Genomic DNA, 18,464 nt, shown 5'->3' on the forward strand with positions numbered 1-18,464 from the left:
CATGGGATAAATACATTGATTCGATTTTCTGATAGAATATATTTGTTGCCATCTTGAGGCCTTTTCTACCTCTTTCAGGGCCGTGCCAATTAAATAAATATGTGAATGTCATGCAACTTCAGACCTTCTAACACCAATATAGCTTTTGTTGAGCAAGCAAATATCGCCATCAAGTTGACATACATCAATTCACTTTTACTCATTTACATTATTTATACTATAATATAAAGCTCCATAATGAATATCTTAATACTGCACTATGGATACCATTATATACCCTTATAGAAGTCATAAAATGACTAAGCCTAGTTCATACCCTTCGTGTGCAACACAAGAACGCTTCACAAAATGCTGATCCTGCGTTCTTGTGTAGAGTGTTTTTTGTGTAGCTGCTTGTAGTTATTTCTTGTGTACGTATGTAGGGTATCAACTACGCTTTAGTCCCATGTCAACAAATGAATACCTAAATTAAAATGAACAATTATGAAAGATACAATATTAATCAAAATCTGCAATACAAATGGTTTATTAAAACATCCATTAAAAAGTATGTAAGTGATTGAAAAATAAAATACATAGTTCCTCAAAGCCCAAAAGGTTTAGCACCACTTTCCTAATCGTAAGAGTAGAAGCTGCTGTCGGCCTACCCTCCTTGTAATTCTTTAATTTAGGCTAAATATCTACATCAAATTCAGAGGCTGCAATGGACGTGGATCAATGATTACAATAGGGAGATGGCATCACATCTAAATTGGTTGGGCTTCTTAGCTTATCTTCCTAATCACAGGAGAAGCTGTAGATGTCTGAATGACATTTAGAAGCTCACATTCCTAGTTACAGGAGTGGGAGCTAATAAGGGATCAAAAGACCCAGATGGAATTTTGGTGTTGAGTAGCCTATAGTGGATCTTCCTTAAGGAGTATAAACTAATGGTAAGCTAGTCCACTGACAGCCTGGTTCAAATAGAGCAGCATTAGGGGACTCAAAATAAAAACAGAAATTAACAACAAAAATAAAAATGTGGTATTGAGGCCAGTTGTGGTGTTCTCCTCAGATGTAGCCTGGCAAAAGCAACTGACATGGGCTGCACGTCATCCAGGCTATCCATCAGAGGACCCAGAGGACTTGCAGGTGACCAAGCGTTTCCAGGCCTTCTGGACTCCCCAGAAGAAGCCCCGGATGCCTTTCCTCATCTTGGATAATTTAACTGGCAAGAAGATGAAAATATGTAAGAATTTCAGATGGACAATTGTCTGATAAAACAATAATTTATTACTTCTTTATATATAATTGTCCCATAAGAACATTTCCCCCCAGGAACACTCACTCATAGGTGGAGAATCCACAGCAATGTACATCTCTGGCTGGTCTGTAGTGTCTTTAAGGACAATGCTCATCTTGGACTGTGATCAGAATTCAAAGATGCACAATTAAACATAAATTTCACTTCCTTTACATATTCCTATAATTATACAACTATATTTACTGGTGCCGATATCAAAAAGCACAACCAATGACCATTCAAGAGTAATCTGAGCTTGTCTTACCTTTCTGCCGGTGGCATAATGCACCCCCTCAGATTCCGCATTCTCCACATCATCCCTGCATGAGTCTTCAAGGTCTGAGGTCTCGTGGTCATATGGGTTGGGCACTGAGGGTTTCAAGATGGCCAGTAGCTTGTGGGAAACAATGTCAGAGACAAAGGAAAGCATCTCCTGATCCTCAAATAAATCGTCAATTTTCAAGGAGCGTTTCAAACGCTTGACCTTCCCAAGGTCAGTGTAGATGGCATCTGCCAGCTTCGATGTCATCTTAGAATTGAAACTTTTTTGCTGGCTTCCCATTTCCTCAATCAGATATTTGGCCACCTCATCATCGAACAATCGGATCAGCTCAGTCACCAGATCACTGATCTGGATGCGCTGATGTTTGTTGGTCCTTTTTGGCATACGGCATATCTTCTTGACAAGCTTCATCAGGACTTCTTCTAATATAAGCTCCCTAATGAAGCTGCTGGAACCGGATGTCACTTGATCCACAGTGGACCACTCCGGCTGTTCAATCTCAGTCTTGATGCTGCTCTGCTCAGCTTTCTTATTCAAAGATTGACGGGTTGTCATTTCATTAAACAAGGCTGTCAATTCTTTCAAGTTGAGTGTAGATTCCAGATTTTTGGTGCCTTGAAGTTTGGATGGTGCATCCATAATTCCGTTTGTGACAAGACAGACAATGTCCTTGTGCAGCTTGGGTGCCTTGTGGCACAGTATCTTCTGTAGGGCTTCCTCTGTGCCATAGCGTTGCATCAACTTTCTATGCACAGACAGCACCAACTGAAAGATGTCTGTTGCCTTCAGGCAGACATTTGCTTCCCTCCACCTGTTAGTCACCCTCACCCACAGAGCACTGGACAGCTTGTTGGTCACATCCTCAACTAGGGTCCAGCTGGCCAGTTTATCCTGGGTCCGAGGAACAATCAGAGCGCGCAGCCGGACAATGATATCCATCACCGCCTCTACGTGAACAATAATATACACCGGTTGGGATGTCTTCACCTCAGCCGAGCCACATCGGCTCTTAACCGTGACCTTGTCCTGGTCTGTCCTTAGGCAGATGTCTGAGGAGAGCGGCCGGACAGAGACTTTAGGTACGATTGAACCCAGACGGTTGACTTCCCTGGTGACTGCACTCGCAATGGCTGTTGTCATGTCCCCACTGCCGCGCCTCAAAGCTCGCCTCAGAGCATCAGGAGAGCCCATGTGCTCCTCCAGCTCTCTGCAGAGGGCACTTACAATCCTTGCACTTGAGGGGCGGGAGTACGGCGTCTTGAGATCCTTGGTCATTTCCAATGCGGAGGTAACGTCTGGGGAATCGGACAGGTCCCGAAGGACAGAAACCACCATGTCCATTGCCACATCAGAGAGAGTGGTGGTTGGGGATGGCACAGGTGATGCAAAGTCCTCTGAGTGAAGTTCATACCCATGAAGCAGCTTGGTGATCAGGTCTACAACCACCTCTGGTGTGGAATGTAGACTGGGAGAGTTGTTGGCGGAGGTCTCAATCATACAGGATTCAATTTCACTCAAAGCCCTTCTGACCATGATGTTCGTCTCAGAGTCATCGGGTACATGGTTCTCTTTGAGAGGTTTGATACCTGCCTCACACAGCTCTTTCACATGGATGTTCTCGGAAGACATCACTGCTTCTTGAATAGTAGGTTGTTGATTGGCTATGGTTGTAGCCATGATTGTTCTTACCATCAGAGGACAAAGCTTCGCAATCAGTTCATACTGTGGCTTAAAGCTCTCAGAGCGGCTGTCGTTCATGGGTAACTCAGGGATGTCAAGGCCCTGAAATAGCATCTTCCGTATCAGTTTGCCCACTACACCCTCCAGCAGGCAATTAGTAGGGCTCGGGGTCTCATTCCCTCTGTCACTGGTGCTGGAAGGTAACTCTTGCTTCTTGTGAAGGCCATGAATGGCCTCACTTTGCGCAATACAACCCTCAACAGGCAACTCCTCTACTGCAATCGTGTGCACAACTACATTGACATTGTTGGTGTGGGGTCCAATCAAAAGCTTTTTATAGGCTGGGTCTGTGACATATTGTAAAACACCCCCGCCTGTCTTTAAGTTCTGAGCTTTATCTCCAAATGTCCTATCCAGGAGACACAATACTGACTCAGATAGTGGGTCAGTGAACTCCTGGAGCTCTAGGCTGCTCTCAACTTCGAAGGGGCTGAGGCTGCAGCTGATCTGGGAGCTGTAATAAGAAGCCTGCAGCTCTCTCTTGGACTCCAATGTGTCATGCAGCTTTGGATATAAGGCATCTGCAATGGAGTCTGTGAGCCGCTCATCCAAATTAACAGAGAAAATATTGTTCAGGCTTTTGTTGGAAGCCTCCTCTTTGGTTTTCCTCAGGATGTCCCGCACAGCTTCCCTTGGGGCAGAACCAGAAGTGCAAGCATGTCCATTGGATGGTGTCTGGGTGCCAGTAAGGGATTCCTTGATCAAGAAACTCTGGAGTTCAGTGGCCACTTCCTTACACATCTCCCTTCTGATCTTCAGAACAGCAGGTGTCAGTGTAGCTTTCTCTGAGGTCAAAGGTGTCAGAACTCTGGTCAAAGTTGAGGGGCATCTGAGATGATCACCCAGACCCTCTAAGTCATCAGAGCAGGACACCTTGGCAACTTGAAATAAAACCGAACTAATAAGGTTCTGAGCCACAGCAGATGATTTTGCTGATGCTGCCTGGAGTGTCTCTAAACTAACCTGCTTGGAGGCAGCCATCTTTGTTGTTGCCCTGGTAATGATGTTACTCACAGGCTTGATGGAGTAGCTCATAAACTGGGATCTCAGGCTTTCAAAGACTCCCTTCACTATTTCTGCCTTCAGGTCTTTGTCAGTGGCAAATACACACGACTGAACAGCATGGAGAGATACAGGGAGAGGAAAGCCCAAGGGTGAAGCCACATCTGTGATATGGATGGAGGACTCTGAGGGTGTCCCATCAAGGCGCCTCTGCAGCAACTTTATCATCTCCAGGACTCTGGCATTGTCCTGTGGTGAGATGGAGCACTCTCCTGAGAGGTTCTCACTGTCTAGTGTGTTCTGGATTCCAAGCAGTGTTGTGCTGAGTATCCTCCTGTCATGGGGAAGCACTCCCCTCAGTGCTGAAGAGGACCGGCTCTGTGATGCTGGTGTGCTGCATGGTGTTGATGCACCAGAGACGTCACTTCCACTGTCATCATCTTTTTTGGTCCTCGTTATAATAAGGATTTCGTCAATGATCTCATCACTGTAGACTTCTAAGTCCTCTGTGATAACATGGGCCGTTGGGGTGGCAATACTCAGAGTACGACCCCCAAGAAGTTTGAAGGACATCTCCGACCCACTGCCAAGAGGGCCAACAGACACACATTGCAGTGTTTCGCAGGATGATGAAGAACAACTGGAGGAGAGATCAAGCAGCTCCTCGTCCAAAGTCGGAGAGGAGGAAAAAATTCCCTCCATTTTCAGGACAGAGATAACATCCGCAAGTGTTGAATCTACAAGGTCCTCACCTAATGGGCTACTCCTTAAGTGGCTGACAAACACCCTTGTAGGAGAATGGGAGACTGTGGTGGGAGATGGAGAGCCCTTCTCACCATTCACACTTGACCGCGCCTCCACAATTGCTAAAGACTGGGAGATGACGGAACATACAAGTCCGCCAGCCCGCTCAATAATGGAGGGGAGGGAAACATCCAAAGGGGATGGAGGTGTCACACTCCCTCCTTGGCCATTTCTATCTTGGCTGAGGCAGATCGACGAGACCTCAGTAGCATATTGATTCTCCCGCTTAGGGCTCCTGCTAGAGTCAGGTCCAGGAACAGTTGAAATAGAGCTCACAGCCAGGGAGCAAGGAATGTCACTCCTTCTGTCTAAAAGCTTGATAGAGCATGAGGAGGGGCGGCTGCTGGAGGGGAGGTTGGTGTTGGTCTCTTCGCTGCAGAGTAAGGAGGAGAAAGGGGCCAAGGTCAGTTTGACAGGGATGACATGCCCACGACCTACCACAGCAGATAAGGTTCCAGAGTAGTCAGTGGCAGTAGGTGGTTTAGCAGATTGTAATTTAGCAAGTAGTGGTTTAGCAGATTGTGGTTTAGCAGATTGTAGTTTAGCAGATCGTAGTTTAGCAGGTGGTGGTTTAGTAGGTGGTGGTTTAGCAGATGGTGGTTTAGCAGGTGACGGTTTAGCAGGTGACGGTTTAGCAGGTGACGGTTTGGCAGATTGGGGCCTTTAGCAGGTGACGGTTTAGCAGGTGACGGTTTGGCAGATTGGGGCCTGGTAGAACGTGGCCAAGTAGCCAGGAGGTTCTTAGTAGAGATCTGACTGGAGGAAGAGTGTGCTCGTTCCTCACTGGACAGAGAACTGCTGCTACAACAAGTTTTGACTGGTTCTTCAATAGAGATTGGGGAGGACTTACTGTCAGGACTCTGAGTGAGACAGATCACATTGACTTTGGAGAGTAGGGAGGTACAGCTGACAGAGCCCTGGGTTGAATCTTCGTTGGTGTCTTTGCTGATGGAGAGCATACTCTCTGCATCACTTTCTGAAGCTCTCAGCCTTATAAGGTCAACCAAGGCAGGGATCAGGATGCTATTTACCTCCTCCAATACTGAGCTAGTTATGTGCCCAATCATGAGCAGCAAGTCCCTAACAGTAATCTGTATTAATGAAAACAGAAAGGTACATCAACGGAATTGATTAAGATTTACAGTATGTTGGAAATCAAAACACATGTTAATCCATATCCAAAATATTTTTAAAGTAAATATAACAAGTATACCTTTCATTTTTTGTTGTTGCAATTATTCTATATCAAATGTGTGGTCTCCATTGTTGCAACTTAATCATCTTCCTCATCTAGACTTTTTACATTTACCAAAGTGGCAAACGCATATCACATCATATCATCCAAATACAGTGGCAAGACAAAGTATATGAACCCTATTGGAATTATCTGAATTTCTGCATGAATTGGTCATAAAATTAGATTTAATCTTCATCTAAGTCACAACAACAGATTAACACATTCTGCTTAAACTAATAACACACACATTATTGTATTTCTCTTGTCTCTACTGAATACATCATTTAAACATTCAGTGTAAGTTGAAAAAAGTATGTGAACCCCGAGGCTAATGACTTCTCCAAAAGCTAATTGGAGTCAGCTAACCTGGAGTACAATCATTGAGACGAGATTGGAGATGTTGGTTAGAGCTGCCTGCCCTAAAAAAAATCACAAAATTTGAGTTTGCTATTCACAAGAAGCATTGTCTGATGTGAACCATGCCTCAAACAAAAGAGATCTCAGAAGACCCAAGATTAAGAATTGTTGACTTGCATAAAGCTGGAAAGGGTTACAAAAGTATCTCTAAAAGCCTTGATGTTCATCACTCCACGGTTACACAAACTGTAGATAAATGTAGAAAGTTCAGCGCTGTTCCTACTCTCCCTAGGAGTGGCCGTCCTGCAAAGATGACTGCAAGAGCACAGCGCAGAATGCTCAATGAGGTTAAGCAGAATCTTAGAGTGTTAGCTGAAGACTTAAAGAAATCTCTGGAACATCCTAACATCTCTGTTGACGAGTCTACGATACGTAAAACACTAAACAAGAATGGTGTTTATGGGAGGACACCACGGAAGAAGCCACCGACTGTCCAAATAAAAACATTGCTGCACGTTTGAAGTTTGCAAAAGAGCATCTGGATGTTCCACAGCGCTACTGGCAAAATATTCTGTGGAGAGATGAAACTAAAATTTTGTTGTTTGAAAGGAACACACAACACTGTGTGGAGAAAACAAAAGCACAGCACACCAATATCAAAACCTCATCCCAACTGTAAAGTATGGTGAAGGGAGCATCATATCATGGTTTGGAGCTGCTTTGCTGCCTCGGGGTCTGGACAGCTAGCTATCATCAATGGAAAAATGTATTGCCAAGTTAATCAAGACATTTTGTTGGAGAATTTAAGGTTGTTCTCCAATTGAAGCTCAACAGAAATGTTGGGTGATGCAACAGGACAACGACCCAAAACACCGAAGTAAATAAACAACAGAATGGCTACAACAGAAGAAAATATGCCTTCTGTAGTGGCCCAGTCAGAGTACTGACCTCAACCCGATTGAGATGCCGTGGCAGGGCCTCAAGAGAGAGGTTCACACCAGACATCCCAAGAATATTGCTAAACTGAAACAGTTTTGTAAAGAGGAATGGTATAAAATTCCTCCTGACCGTTGCGCAGGTCTGATCTGCAACTACAGAAAACGTTGAGGTTATTGCTGCCAAAGTAGGGTCAACCATTTATTAAAACCAAGGGTTCACATAAACTCAGCAAAAAAAGAAACGTCCTCTCACTGTCAACTAAATTTATTTTCAGCAAACTTAACTTCTTCTTAATAGGGGGGGCGCTGTTTTCACTTTGGGGAAAAATCGTGCCCAAATTAAACGGCTTCGTACTCTGTTCTAGATCCTACAATATACATATTATTATTACTATCGGATAGAAAACACTCTGAAGTTTCTAAAACTGTTTGAATTATATCTGTGAGTAAAACAGAACTCATTTGGCAGCAAACTTCCAGACAGGAAGTGAACATTCTGAAAAAGGGGCTCTGTCAGGGCCTGCCTATTCAACTGGCTTATATTTATGGATCTGTATGCACTTCATACGCCTTCCACTAGATGTCAACAGGCAGTAGAAGGTTGAATGGGTGTCTAGCTTGATGTGAGGCCGAATGAGAGCTTTTGGAGTAACAGGTCCGCTCTTTTGTCAGTAGTCAGCTGTGCACAAGGGAACCTCACATTGTCTTCTGAAATGCGTTCGGTTTACACGACGAAATGCTCCGGCTCTGATTTTATTGGATACATATGAGAAAAACATCATAAAGTAGGATTTTTCAACCGAGTTTGACCAGTTTATTCAACGTTTATTGGGACTTTTGGAATTTTTCGTTCCAGGCGCAAACATTTCTTGGACACGTGAGCTCCACATGGCTAGCCAAAGTTGCTAATTCGACAGAAGAAATGGACATTCTAAAAAAAACAACAACGATTTATTCTGGAACAAGGACTCCTTGCACAACATTCTGATGGAAGAACATCAAAAGTAAGACAATATTTATGATGTTATTTCGTATTTTATGTTGGCTCCAACAAGGTGGAGAATTGTAGGGCGCTGTCTCACAATATTGCATGCTGTATGTTGTACTAAAGTTATTTTAAAAAATCTAACACAGCGGTTGCATTAAGGACCAGTGTATCTTTCATTTGCTGTACAACATGTATTTTTCATAAATGTTTTATGATGAGTATTTATGTATTTCACATTGCTCTCTGTAATTATTCTGGCTGTTTGGTGCTATTTGTGATGGTGGCTGCAATGTAAAACTACAATTTATACCTCAAATATGCACATTTTCGAACAAAACATAAATGTATTGTATAACATGATGTTATAAGACTGTCATCTGATGAAGTTGTTCAAGGTTAGTGATTAATTTTATCTCTATTTGTGGGTTTTGTGAAAGCTACCTATGCGGTGGAAACATGGTGAAAACATGGCGTTGTGTGTTTGGCTATTGTGGTGAGCTAATATGAATACATAGTGTTTTTGCTGTAAAACATTTTAAAAATCGGAAATGATGGCTGGATTCACAAGATGTTTATCTTTCATTTGCTGTATTGTACTTCTGATTTCATGAAATTATATATGTGTAAATAATTGTATGAGCATACAAGATTGAACAACTGAGACATAAACTGAATATGTGGCTAACAGAAATGGAATAATGTGTCCCTGAACAAAGGGGGGGTTCAAAATCAAAAGTAACAGTCAGTATCTGGTGTGGCCACCAGCTGCATTAAGTACTGCAGTGCATCTCCTCCTCATGGACTGCACCAGATTTGCCAGTTCTTGCTGTGAGATGTTACCCCACTCTTCCACCAAGGCACCTGCAAGTTCCAGGACATTTCTGGAGGGGATGGCCCTAGCCCTCACCCGCCGATCCAACAGGTCCCAGACGTGCTCAATGGGATTGAGATACGAGCTCTTCGCTGGCCATGGCAGAACACGGACATTCTTGTCTTGCAGGAAATCTCGCACAGGACGAGCAGTATGGCTTGTGGCATTGTCATGCTGGAGGGTCATGTCAGGATAAGCCTGCAGGAAGGGTACCACATGAGGGAGGAGGTTTTCTTCCCTGTAACGCACAGCGTTGACACTGCCTGGAATAACAACAAGCTCAGTCCGATAATGCAGTGACACACCGCCCAAGGCAATGACAGACCCTCCACCTCCAAATCGATCCCGCTCCAGAGTACAGGCATCGGTGTAACGCTCATTCCTTCGACGATAAACGCGAATCCGACCATCAACCCTGGTGAAACAAAACCATGACTCGTCAGTGAAGAGCACTTTTTGACAGTCCTGTCTGGTCCAGCGATGGTGGGTTTGTGCCCATTGGCGACGTTGTTGCCGGTTTCCTTACAACAGGCCTACAAGCCCTCAGTCCAGCCTCTCTCAGCCTATTGCGGACAGTCTGAGCACTGATGGAGGGATTGTGCGTTCCTGGTGTAACTCGGGCAGTTGTTGTTGCCATCCTGTACCTGTCCCGCAGGTGTGATGTTTGGATGTACCAATCCTGTGGAGGTGTTGTTACACGAGGTCTGCCACTGCGAGGACGATCAGCTGTCCGTCCTGTCACCCTGTAGCGCTGTCTTAGGCGTCTCACAGTACAGACATTGCAATGTATTGCCCTGGCCACATCTGCAGTCCTCATGCCTACTTGCAGCATGCCTAAGGCACGTTCACACAAATGAGCAGGGACCCTGGACATTTTTCTTTTGGTGTTTTTCAGAGTCAGTAGAAAGGCCTCTTTAGTTTCCTAAGTTTTCATAACTGTGACCTTAATTGCCTATCTTCTGTAAGCTGTTAGTGTCTTAACGACCGTTCCACAAATGCATGTTCATTCATTGTTTATGGTTCATTGAACAAGCATGGGAAACAGTGTTTATACCCTTTACAATGAAGATCTGTGAAGTTATTTGGATTTATACGAATTATCTTTGAATGACAGGGTCCTAAAAAAGGGAGGTTTATTTTTTTGCTGAGTGTACTTTTTCCACCCTGCACTGTAAATGTTTACACGGTGTGTTCAATAAAGACATGAAAAAGTAAAATTATTTGTGTGTTATTAGTTTAAGCAGACTGTGTTTGTCTATTGTTGTGACTTAGATGAAGATCAGATAACATTTTATGACCAATTTACACAGAAGTCCAGGTAATTCCAAAGGGTTCACATACTTTTTCTTGCAACTGTACTTGGATATGGATTTCCCAGGAGATGGGAGACAGGGAAGCAGTAATATGTCTACAGCCCCCAAAGAGTGAAAGCTGGGAACATGTTCATGACCAAAATGACCTACCACTGACGTGGCTAGCTGAATGTGGTGAGCAGGTCGTCACAGTCGACAAGGTTCCAGAGTGATCAGAGTCACTGCTAGGTCTTTCAGTTGGTGGTCTGGCATAACGTGGTCTGGCAGTATGTAGCCTAGCAACCTCGAGGTTCTTAGTCGAGATCTGACTGGAAAGAGTGTCCATCGAGGAGGTGGAGTGTTTGAAGGGAGAGTCCATTACCAGAGGTGTGTGTGTCTCCATGCCCAGGGGTCTCCAATCTCCCATCTGGCTACCAGGCTAAGAGAGACGGGTGAGAGAGAGAGGCAAATGGATGAAGATACCAACAGAAACACTGAGGTCCTACTGCTGCTTAAACAACTATGAGTTGATATCAGCCCTAGGAGTGCCGCTGTTCCATCCTTACCTGTCCAATCACCGACCAGCGGATTCGGCGCTCCAGGCGCAGCTCCCTGCACACTTCTCTTTCCAGCTCCTCAAGCCTGCGGCGTCGTTTCACATCCCAAGCCAGTTCAGCCAAGTGAAGGTTCTTCCCCTCTTCCATTTCACTCTGAAACCTTCACATACAAGGGAACATCAAACATGATTTACCTTAATTTTCCTACAACTCAAACTGTCCACCATATCTATTTCTTAAGTTATTGCTAGATAGGAGGTCAACGTGATTCCACACCTTTGCTTATGTTTTTTTAACAAATTTGGGTAAAAGATTCTAATAACACTCACGTGTTCTTGAAGTAGTTTCTACCCTTGGCAATGAGCCATTCTCTAATATCCGTCAGTGAGATGTGGGAAGGAACCTCCCCTTGCTGCTGCAAGACTAGGAACTGCTTCAAAAGATTTTTCTGACAGAGAGAGAGAGAGATTCATTTGCACCCTTGCCTTCCACAAGTTTTTCCTGGTGTTGTCACGTGATCAGAAAACCCTTTCCCCATCCATGAGCGACAGCAAGTTACATACACAGTTGAAATAAAACGCATGGAAAGGTGTGTCTTACAATATAGCTTTTGTGTTTTTATAATTGTGCATCTAGAAAGTAGACCACTCTAACCTGCTGGGCACAGCACTGCTTCTCCCACAGCAACTGAACTGACTTGATGTAGCTACTGTAGCGATTGTACTCTTTACACGTACACAGCACCTGAAAGGGAGGAGCCACAAAAGAGCATTTTTAGAGGAAGTTCATGTGTACAAACACCCAATCCCAAATCTACCTCTAACCTCTACCCCAATATTGATTGATTTTGCCTTTATTTAACCAGGTAAGACATTAAGAACACATTCTCTTTTACAACCTGCACTAACAATGACCTTATGCACTTGTAGATTTGGATTTGTGTAAACTAAGCAAAATGGCAAACATTTCACCTAGCCATCATATTGCTTACACCTGTCCAATTTTCTCAGTTCCATATAAGTGTCACTTTAAGATTTTGGAAAGAAAAAGGAGGTTTGCCATGCCTTCTCATTTGAGGTGATGAGGCCTTGCTTCACCAGCCGCTTCTTCCTTTCCGGATGGCGGAAAAAACTCTTCAGGTGTTTGTCGTGGAGGCAGTTATAACTAACATCCATGACTCTCATGTTGGGGTCCAACAGGTCAAACCCGGGGGTCTCCTGATGGAGCTGTGGATTGTGTTTTAACAAACCTCAATGTCAGGGCAATGGATACTACAGTGGGAATGGTTGTGGAATTAGGACTGGAAATGGGAAGGAAGTCATTAAAAATATATAATTAGGTAACATTTCATTTGAAAGAAATTGAGGATCTCAGATCATTTGGAATGTCATACTATCACACTAACCTTCTCCCCCAGTTTTCCTCTGAAGAATACAGGTAATGTCCTCTCTGGGGCTTCCTGTAACCCCTACAAAGACAGAGACAATCATGACAAAACTTTTTAGACGTGGAGTTTTGATAGTAGACCCCATCCCTGTCACTTGGTTTGCAATAATTCCACACTTCTGATCTCCTGATCTCATGGGTACCCCTACAGTTTATACCCTGACGAAGACAGCTTGTCTGTCGAAACGTTGGATATAAACTATTTTTGCATCTGAGCTCCAACGAGCTGTGCGGCTCTACATGTTTATTTATTTTAAGTACCCCTACATGTTTATCACACAGAACTTTTATCCATCCGATACTACAGCATTCCTGTCTCGTGTCCTCCTGCCCACTTACTATGCTTGAACGAACATTGCTCTTATGCTAAGCCAACGCACATTTTTATTCTATTTTTGCACGCATTTTAATTGAAAACAATCGACAATAAGGTACTTAACTGTTACCCAGAAATGAAGTGATATGTATATAAAAATGGCTGCATTGGATCTGAAATATGAAAATGATCAGGGAAATCACCAGGTAATCTATTGTTTTGGCAAAGATGCATCCGTAGCAGATTGCTAAACTGTATTTTATATGGATGATATGAAAGTAGGCTCCTCTGTTTTTGCCAGGCAAAGCATGGAGATAAATGCAACAGGTGCAGTCTGTTGCCAAGCCTTCCACAGAATCATACCTCAACCCTAAAATGTGATCCACATGTATTCGATTTCGAAACTGTCAAGTTATTTGCAGTGATGGATTTAAAGCATTATCACGACTAACAGGCTGACTACACCAAATGAATTTGAGAAATCTATATTATTCAATTATTGCACCCACACTGCTTGGGCACGCCAACGAGCGTCTGCATAGCAAAGGGCTAAAATAGAAGTCCGTTCTATTTCTGATGCAGATCGCACTGCAAGTCCTGCCTCTCCCATCTCCTCATTGGTTTATAGAAGCAGGTACCCACGTACCATCTCCTCATTGGTTATACCCATGTGGGTGACTGAAAAACGAACGAGGTCAGTGGCGGTAACGCACCTAATTTATGAAAGTTGCCAATCGCAATATAAAATCAAGAGAAGAAAAAGCCTGGAAGGAGGAGAGATGACTAAAACGATTCGGTTGACCGTTTTGTGTGTGAATTAATTGGTGGAGTAGAGGACCTTGGTTCACATAGGGTCATGTCTGGCGAGTCAGTGGACACGTTTCCTGCCTCTATTGTATTGTGTTTTGGAGAAAATGGGGGCCGTATTAGCAGTAACTGCAAAAGGTTACTGTGAAACCAAGGTAAATGGCAGTAACTGAACTTAGTGCTTTTTAGCTTGGTTTCAACCTGCCCTTTGCTGCAGTTACTGCGTTTTACCTTGGTATCATATCATTTTATTCTGATAGTGATGCAATCGAACCTGTATGACACTGACTGACAGCTACACACACATACATTGCTAATCTAGGGATACAACACCATGGCACAGCATTCCCGGGGGAAAATGATGGTTGAACTTGCTCTGAAACGCCGATATCCAGACACTGGTAAGAACTAGCTAGCTAAGTAGATCTGACATCAAAATTAATTAGCTAGCTAACGCTAGCATAGACTAACAATGCTACCTGCTCTCATAAGAGATCTGCAATTGATACTAACGTCAATCTATTAGCCATATAATGTGAGTAAAACATTTAAACGTGTTAACCCTCGCAAGGCTGCCAGTCCAGATGGCATCCCTGGCCGCGTCCTCAGAGCATGCGCAGACCAGCTGTCTGGTGTGTTTACGGACATATTCAATCAATCACTATCCCAGTCTGCTGTTCCCACATGCTTCAAGAGGGCCACCATTTTTCCTGTTCCCAAGAAAGATAAGGTAACTGAGCTAAATGACTATCGCTCCGTAGCACTTACTTCCGTCATCATGAAGTGCTTCGAGAGACTAGTCAAGGATCATATCACCTCCACCCTACCTGACACCAGAGACCCACTCCAATTTGCTTACCACCCCAATAGGTCCACAGACGACGCAATCGCAATCACACTGCACACTGCCCTAACCCATCTGGACAAGAGGAATACCTATGTAAGAACGCTGTTAATCGATTACAGCTCAGCAATTTAACACCATAGTACCCTCCAAACTCGTCATTAAGCTCGAGACCCTGGGTCTCGACCCGCCCAGTGTAACTGGGTCCTGGACTCTCTGACGGGCCACCCCCAGGTGGTGAGGAAACAACATTTCCACCCCGCTGATCCTCAAAACTGGGGACCCACCAGTGCTAAACTGCTCTACTCCCACTGCTCTCTAAACCATGGTTCATAGTTCACAATTTTATAAACTCCCAAATCATCCCCAAAATGCAATTTAATTGATGTCACTGTTAAGGGTTTTTTAATCAGTTTGGTAAACATGTTCATCCCATTGTGACATTGCCAACCATGACGTATGGAGTAATTTGACGTATTAATGGTTCCCTATAAAACCCTTTCATTCTAAGAAAGTGTCATATGGTCTTGAACTCGGTCAAAACACTGCAGTATGAAGGGTGATAATGAGTAAGCCTACGTTCAGTAGTTTTTTGAAAGCGACCACGCTGAGATTGATCCGCGAGCGGCCGCTTCTGTGTGCAGCTGGCCTGGTGATCGCGACGGGTTCGGCAGTCTACTTTTATAACAAGTATTACGGCGTCGGTGAGGATGAACCGGCCACCGTGGAGAACGTGGACCGTGTTGTTACGGTTGAGGAGGGTGTAGTATCTGGGATCTACATCTGTTTATATTAGTTACTATGCTGTTACTAAGCAGTGATGTATTACGACAGTGTACGTTACTACACCTAATAGGAAATGCACATGCGCACGAGTGTGCCCGGGAGAACTGTAGAGCAGGAGAGGTTTTGACTAAACGAAAACTAACTGTACTCCCGTCTCCTGCCTGGTCATTTCTCCACAACACAAATATTACAGTGGCGACGAGGTGATTCAACTTCTTTAACGGACATTGCTTGAAGGGAAGAATGTTGCGTGAGTAATGAAACTCAAAATAATTATGTAATTCGTCAGTTATTTTTTATTTTCTTTCGCCAGTAAAAAACGGCTAAGCACTGCTAGCAGATACAGTGTTCAGGAGCTGCCAAGTAGCAAGACTATTGGAGTCCAGAGTAGCGACACTGCCCTCTGGTGGTAAAATAAAAAGAACTGTCATTGAACCCATTGAAATTAGGCGATCTCAGTGGAGAAATATTATCAAGAAAGAAAACAAAAAAAAAGGAAGAAGGAACGTAACACGGTGTGTACATTATTACAAATGAGTGCAGTGAACGAAGTAATTGCAGAAACTTCTGAAGTGAAGAATTAGATGAAAATTAAAGAATACAAGGAATAAGGAAACTGAACAATTAACTGTGAAAATGGCAACCATTAGTCGAGTACCGGAGTTTGAGGCTACAAAAGAGGATTTTGATTCCTATTTGGAGCGTTTTGAGCGTTGGCTGGCTGCAAATGAAATCAAAGATGAAAAGAAAGCAGACGTATTTCTCAGTGTTTTGGGTCCAACTGAGTATGGATTGCTGAAAGGTCTCATTGAACCAATAAAAGCAGTGGAGTTGAACTATGCAGAACTGACTGAAACTCTTTCAAGGCATTTCAAGCCTAAGCCAATTCTCATTGCAGAACGTTTCAGATTTTACCAACGTCACCAGAGTCAAGGGGAAACCGTGGCAGACTACATCCTTGCTTTGAAAAGGCTGGCAAGTACATGTGAGTTTGCACAATTTCTTGATGATGCTCTTCGAGACAAGTTTGTATGTGGTCTCACAGGTGAAGCATATCACAGAAGGCTTCTGTCAGAGAAGGACCTGACCTTTCGGAAAGCCTGTGATATCGCACTTGGACTCGAGCTTGCCCACAGGGATACTATTGAGCTATCGGGATATGCAGAACGTCAGAAAGGTGTTCATAAGGTCAGTGATGCACGTGGTGAAAAAGGCTCACAAAAGTCACACTTTTCTCAGTCCCGTCCTCAAGGTTACACAAGAACAAAGCAGCCGACATCTCAAAGGTCTAAGCCAAGTTGCTACAGATGTGGGGGAGATAATCATCAGCACAGTGAATGTCGATTCCAAAATGTAAAGTGCCACAATTGTGGAAAGGTTGGACATTTACAGAAAGTGTGTAAAGCCTCAAAACGCACAGCAAGAGCGCACAAAGTACTGTCCACAGCTCAACAACAAAAAGATGGAATCTATCTCACCATGGAGTTAGCGGGAAAACCGGTAAAAATGCAGCTGGACACCGGAGCGTCTGTATCTCTGGTTCCAGAGAGACTCTACAAAGAAAAACTGAAAGAGTGCCCTCTTCAGCCAGCGTCCATCCGCCTTTCTTCATACACTGGTGACACTATTCCTGTGTTAGGGCAGATCCAGGTACCAGTCCGGTATGAGGGGAAGGAGTGGACGCTACCGCTTGTCATTGTTAAAGGAGAAAAATCAGCCTTGCTAGGCAGAAACTGGCTACAAAAGATCAAGTTGAACTGGGGAGAAATCTTCAGTCTGAGAAAGGACAAACCAGTGAGTCAAGCTACACTCACTAACATGCTGGAGAAGCACAAAGAACTTTTCAAAGATGGCTACGGCGAAATACAAGACTTCACAGCAAAAGTCAGAGTGCAAGAAGGAACCAAGCCTATCTTTCACAAACCACGTCCAGTTCCCTATGCTCTTAAGGAAGCAGTAGAGAAGGAACTGGACCGCCTACAGAAGAATAACATAATCACGAAAGTAGCGAGGAGCGACTGGGCCGCTCCGATTGTTGTAGTCCCAAAGAAAGACAAGACCGTCAGAATGTGCGGTGACTACAAGGTCACAGTAAATCGCTGCATACTACCAGAGGAATATCCACTACCAAACGCTGAAGATCTGTTTGCCACTCTAGCTGGTGGGAAGGTTTTCAGTAAGCTGGACCTGGCATTCGCTTATCAGCAACTGAAGCTGGATCCGGAGTCAGAACAGTATCTGACCATCAATACACACAAGGGGCTATTCAGATTCAATCGCTTGGCCTATGGAATCTCGACAGCTCCAGCGATATTCCAACACACAATGGATCAGATCTTGGACGGTATAGACAACGTTGTGTGCTTCATGGACGACATACTCGTGTCAGCACCAACCATTGGAGAGCACCTTAGGAGCAAGGTGCTCTCCAATGGTTGGTGCTGACGGAGCCCAAAAATGACCTCAGCTCTGAGATATTTGTGGGTGCTGGTGCGTTTACAATTGCTTCCACCTTGCTGTTGGTTGGGTGCAGGCCTTGTGCATCAATCTTGTATCCGAGATACTCCACTGAGTCCTGGAGGAACTCACACTTGCTGCGTTTCATTCTCACTCCGTATTTCTCCAGTCTTGACATCACTTTGTCCAGCGCTCCTGAACTATTACGGAAAGTTTGTGGCAAACTTGTCCACATTGTTGCATCCGCTTCACCAACTGCTGCAGGCCGATACAAAGTGGAATTGGTCCCCACAATGCGAAGAAGCATTCAAGACTTGCAAACAGCGTCTGCTAAAGAGCAAGTGGCTTGCCCACTACAACACAGAGATGAAGCTGAGACTCGCGTGTGATGCATCTCCATACGGAGTAGGAGCCGTCATCTCACATGTTCTATCGTCAGGTGAAGAACACCCTATTG

General features: G+C 44.1%; 2 protein-coding genes across 2 annotated transcripts; both read right to left on the minus strand.

Moving 5' to 3' along the window:
• Window positions 1-510: 510 nt before the first annotated feature.
• LOC139554732 (uncharacterized) lies at window positions 511-5,736 on the minus strand. The gene is made up of 3 exons (XM_071367809.1): window positions 1,548-5,736; window positions 1,328-1,403; window positions 511-1,207 (listed from the first exon to the last, which is right to left on the minus strand). Exons 1-3 carry the CDS (start codon window positions 5,007-5,009, stop codon window positions 1,101-1,103), a joined length of 3,645 nt encoding a protein of 1,214 aa, XP_071223910.1. The 5' UTR covers window positions 5,010-5,736; the 3' UTR covers window positions 511-1,100.
• Window positions 5,261-16,829, minus strand: LOC139555409 (uncharacterized). The gene is made up of 9 exons (XM_071369158.1): window positions 16,770-16,829; window positions 12,757-12,819; window positions 12,416-12,577; window positions 12,006-12,095; window positions 11,681-11,799; window positions 11,361-11,511; window positions 11,177-11,233; window positions 5,725-6,202; window positions 5,261-5,346 (listed from the first exon to the last, which is right to left on the minus strand). Exons 1-9 carry the CDS (start codon window positions 16,827-16,829, stop codon window positions 5,261-5,263), a joined length of 1,266 nt encoding a protein of 421 aa, XP_071225259.1.
• Between the last annotated feature and the right edge of the window lie 1,635 nt (window positions 16,830-18,464).

The sequence above is a fragment of the Salvelinus alpinus genome, chromosome 26 (genome assembly GCF_045679555.1).
Source record: "Salvelinus alpinus chromosome 26, SLU_Salpinus.1, whole genome shotgun sequence".
Lineage (NCBI taxonomy): Eukaryota > Metazoa > Chordata > Actinopteri > Salmoniformes > Salmonidae > Salvelinus > Salvelinus alpinus.

Coding starts and splice junctions, on each gene's coding strand:
- LOC139554732 (XM_071367809.1), bottom strand. CDS start 5,009: ATGGAGGGAATTTTTTCCTCCTCTCCGACTTTGGACGAGGAGCTGCTT. Junction 1,404..1,547: donor ATTATGCCACCGGCAGAAAG/GTAAGACAAGCT, acceptor TTCTGATCACAG/TCCAAGATGAGCATTGTCCT. Junction 1,208..1,327: donor TGTGGATTCTCCACCTATGA/GTGAGTGTTCCT, acceptor TCTTCTTGCCAG/TTAAATTATCCAAGATGAGG.
- LOC139555409 (XM_071369158.1), bottom strand. CDS start 16,829: ATGTCGGCTGCTTTGTTCTTGTGTAACCTTGAGGACGGGACTGAGAAA. Junction 12,578..12,756: donor GAGGAAAACTGGGGGAGAAG/GTTAGTGTGATA, acceptor CACAATCCACAG/CTCCATCAGGAGACCCCCGG. Junction 11,800..12,005: donor AGCAGTGCTGTGCCCAGCAG/GTTAGAGTGGTC, acceptor TCTCTCTGTCAG/AAAAATCTTTTGAAGCAGTT.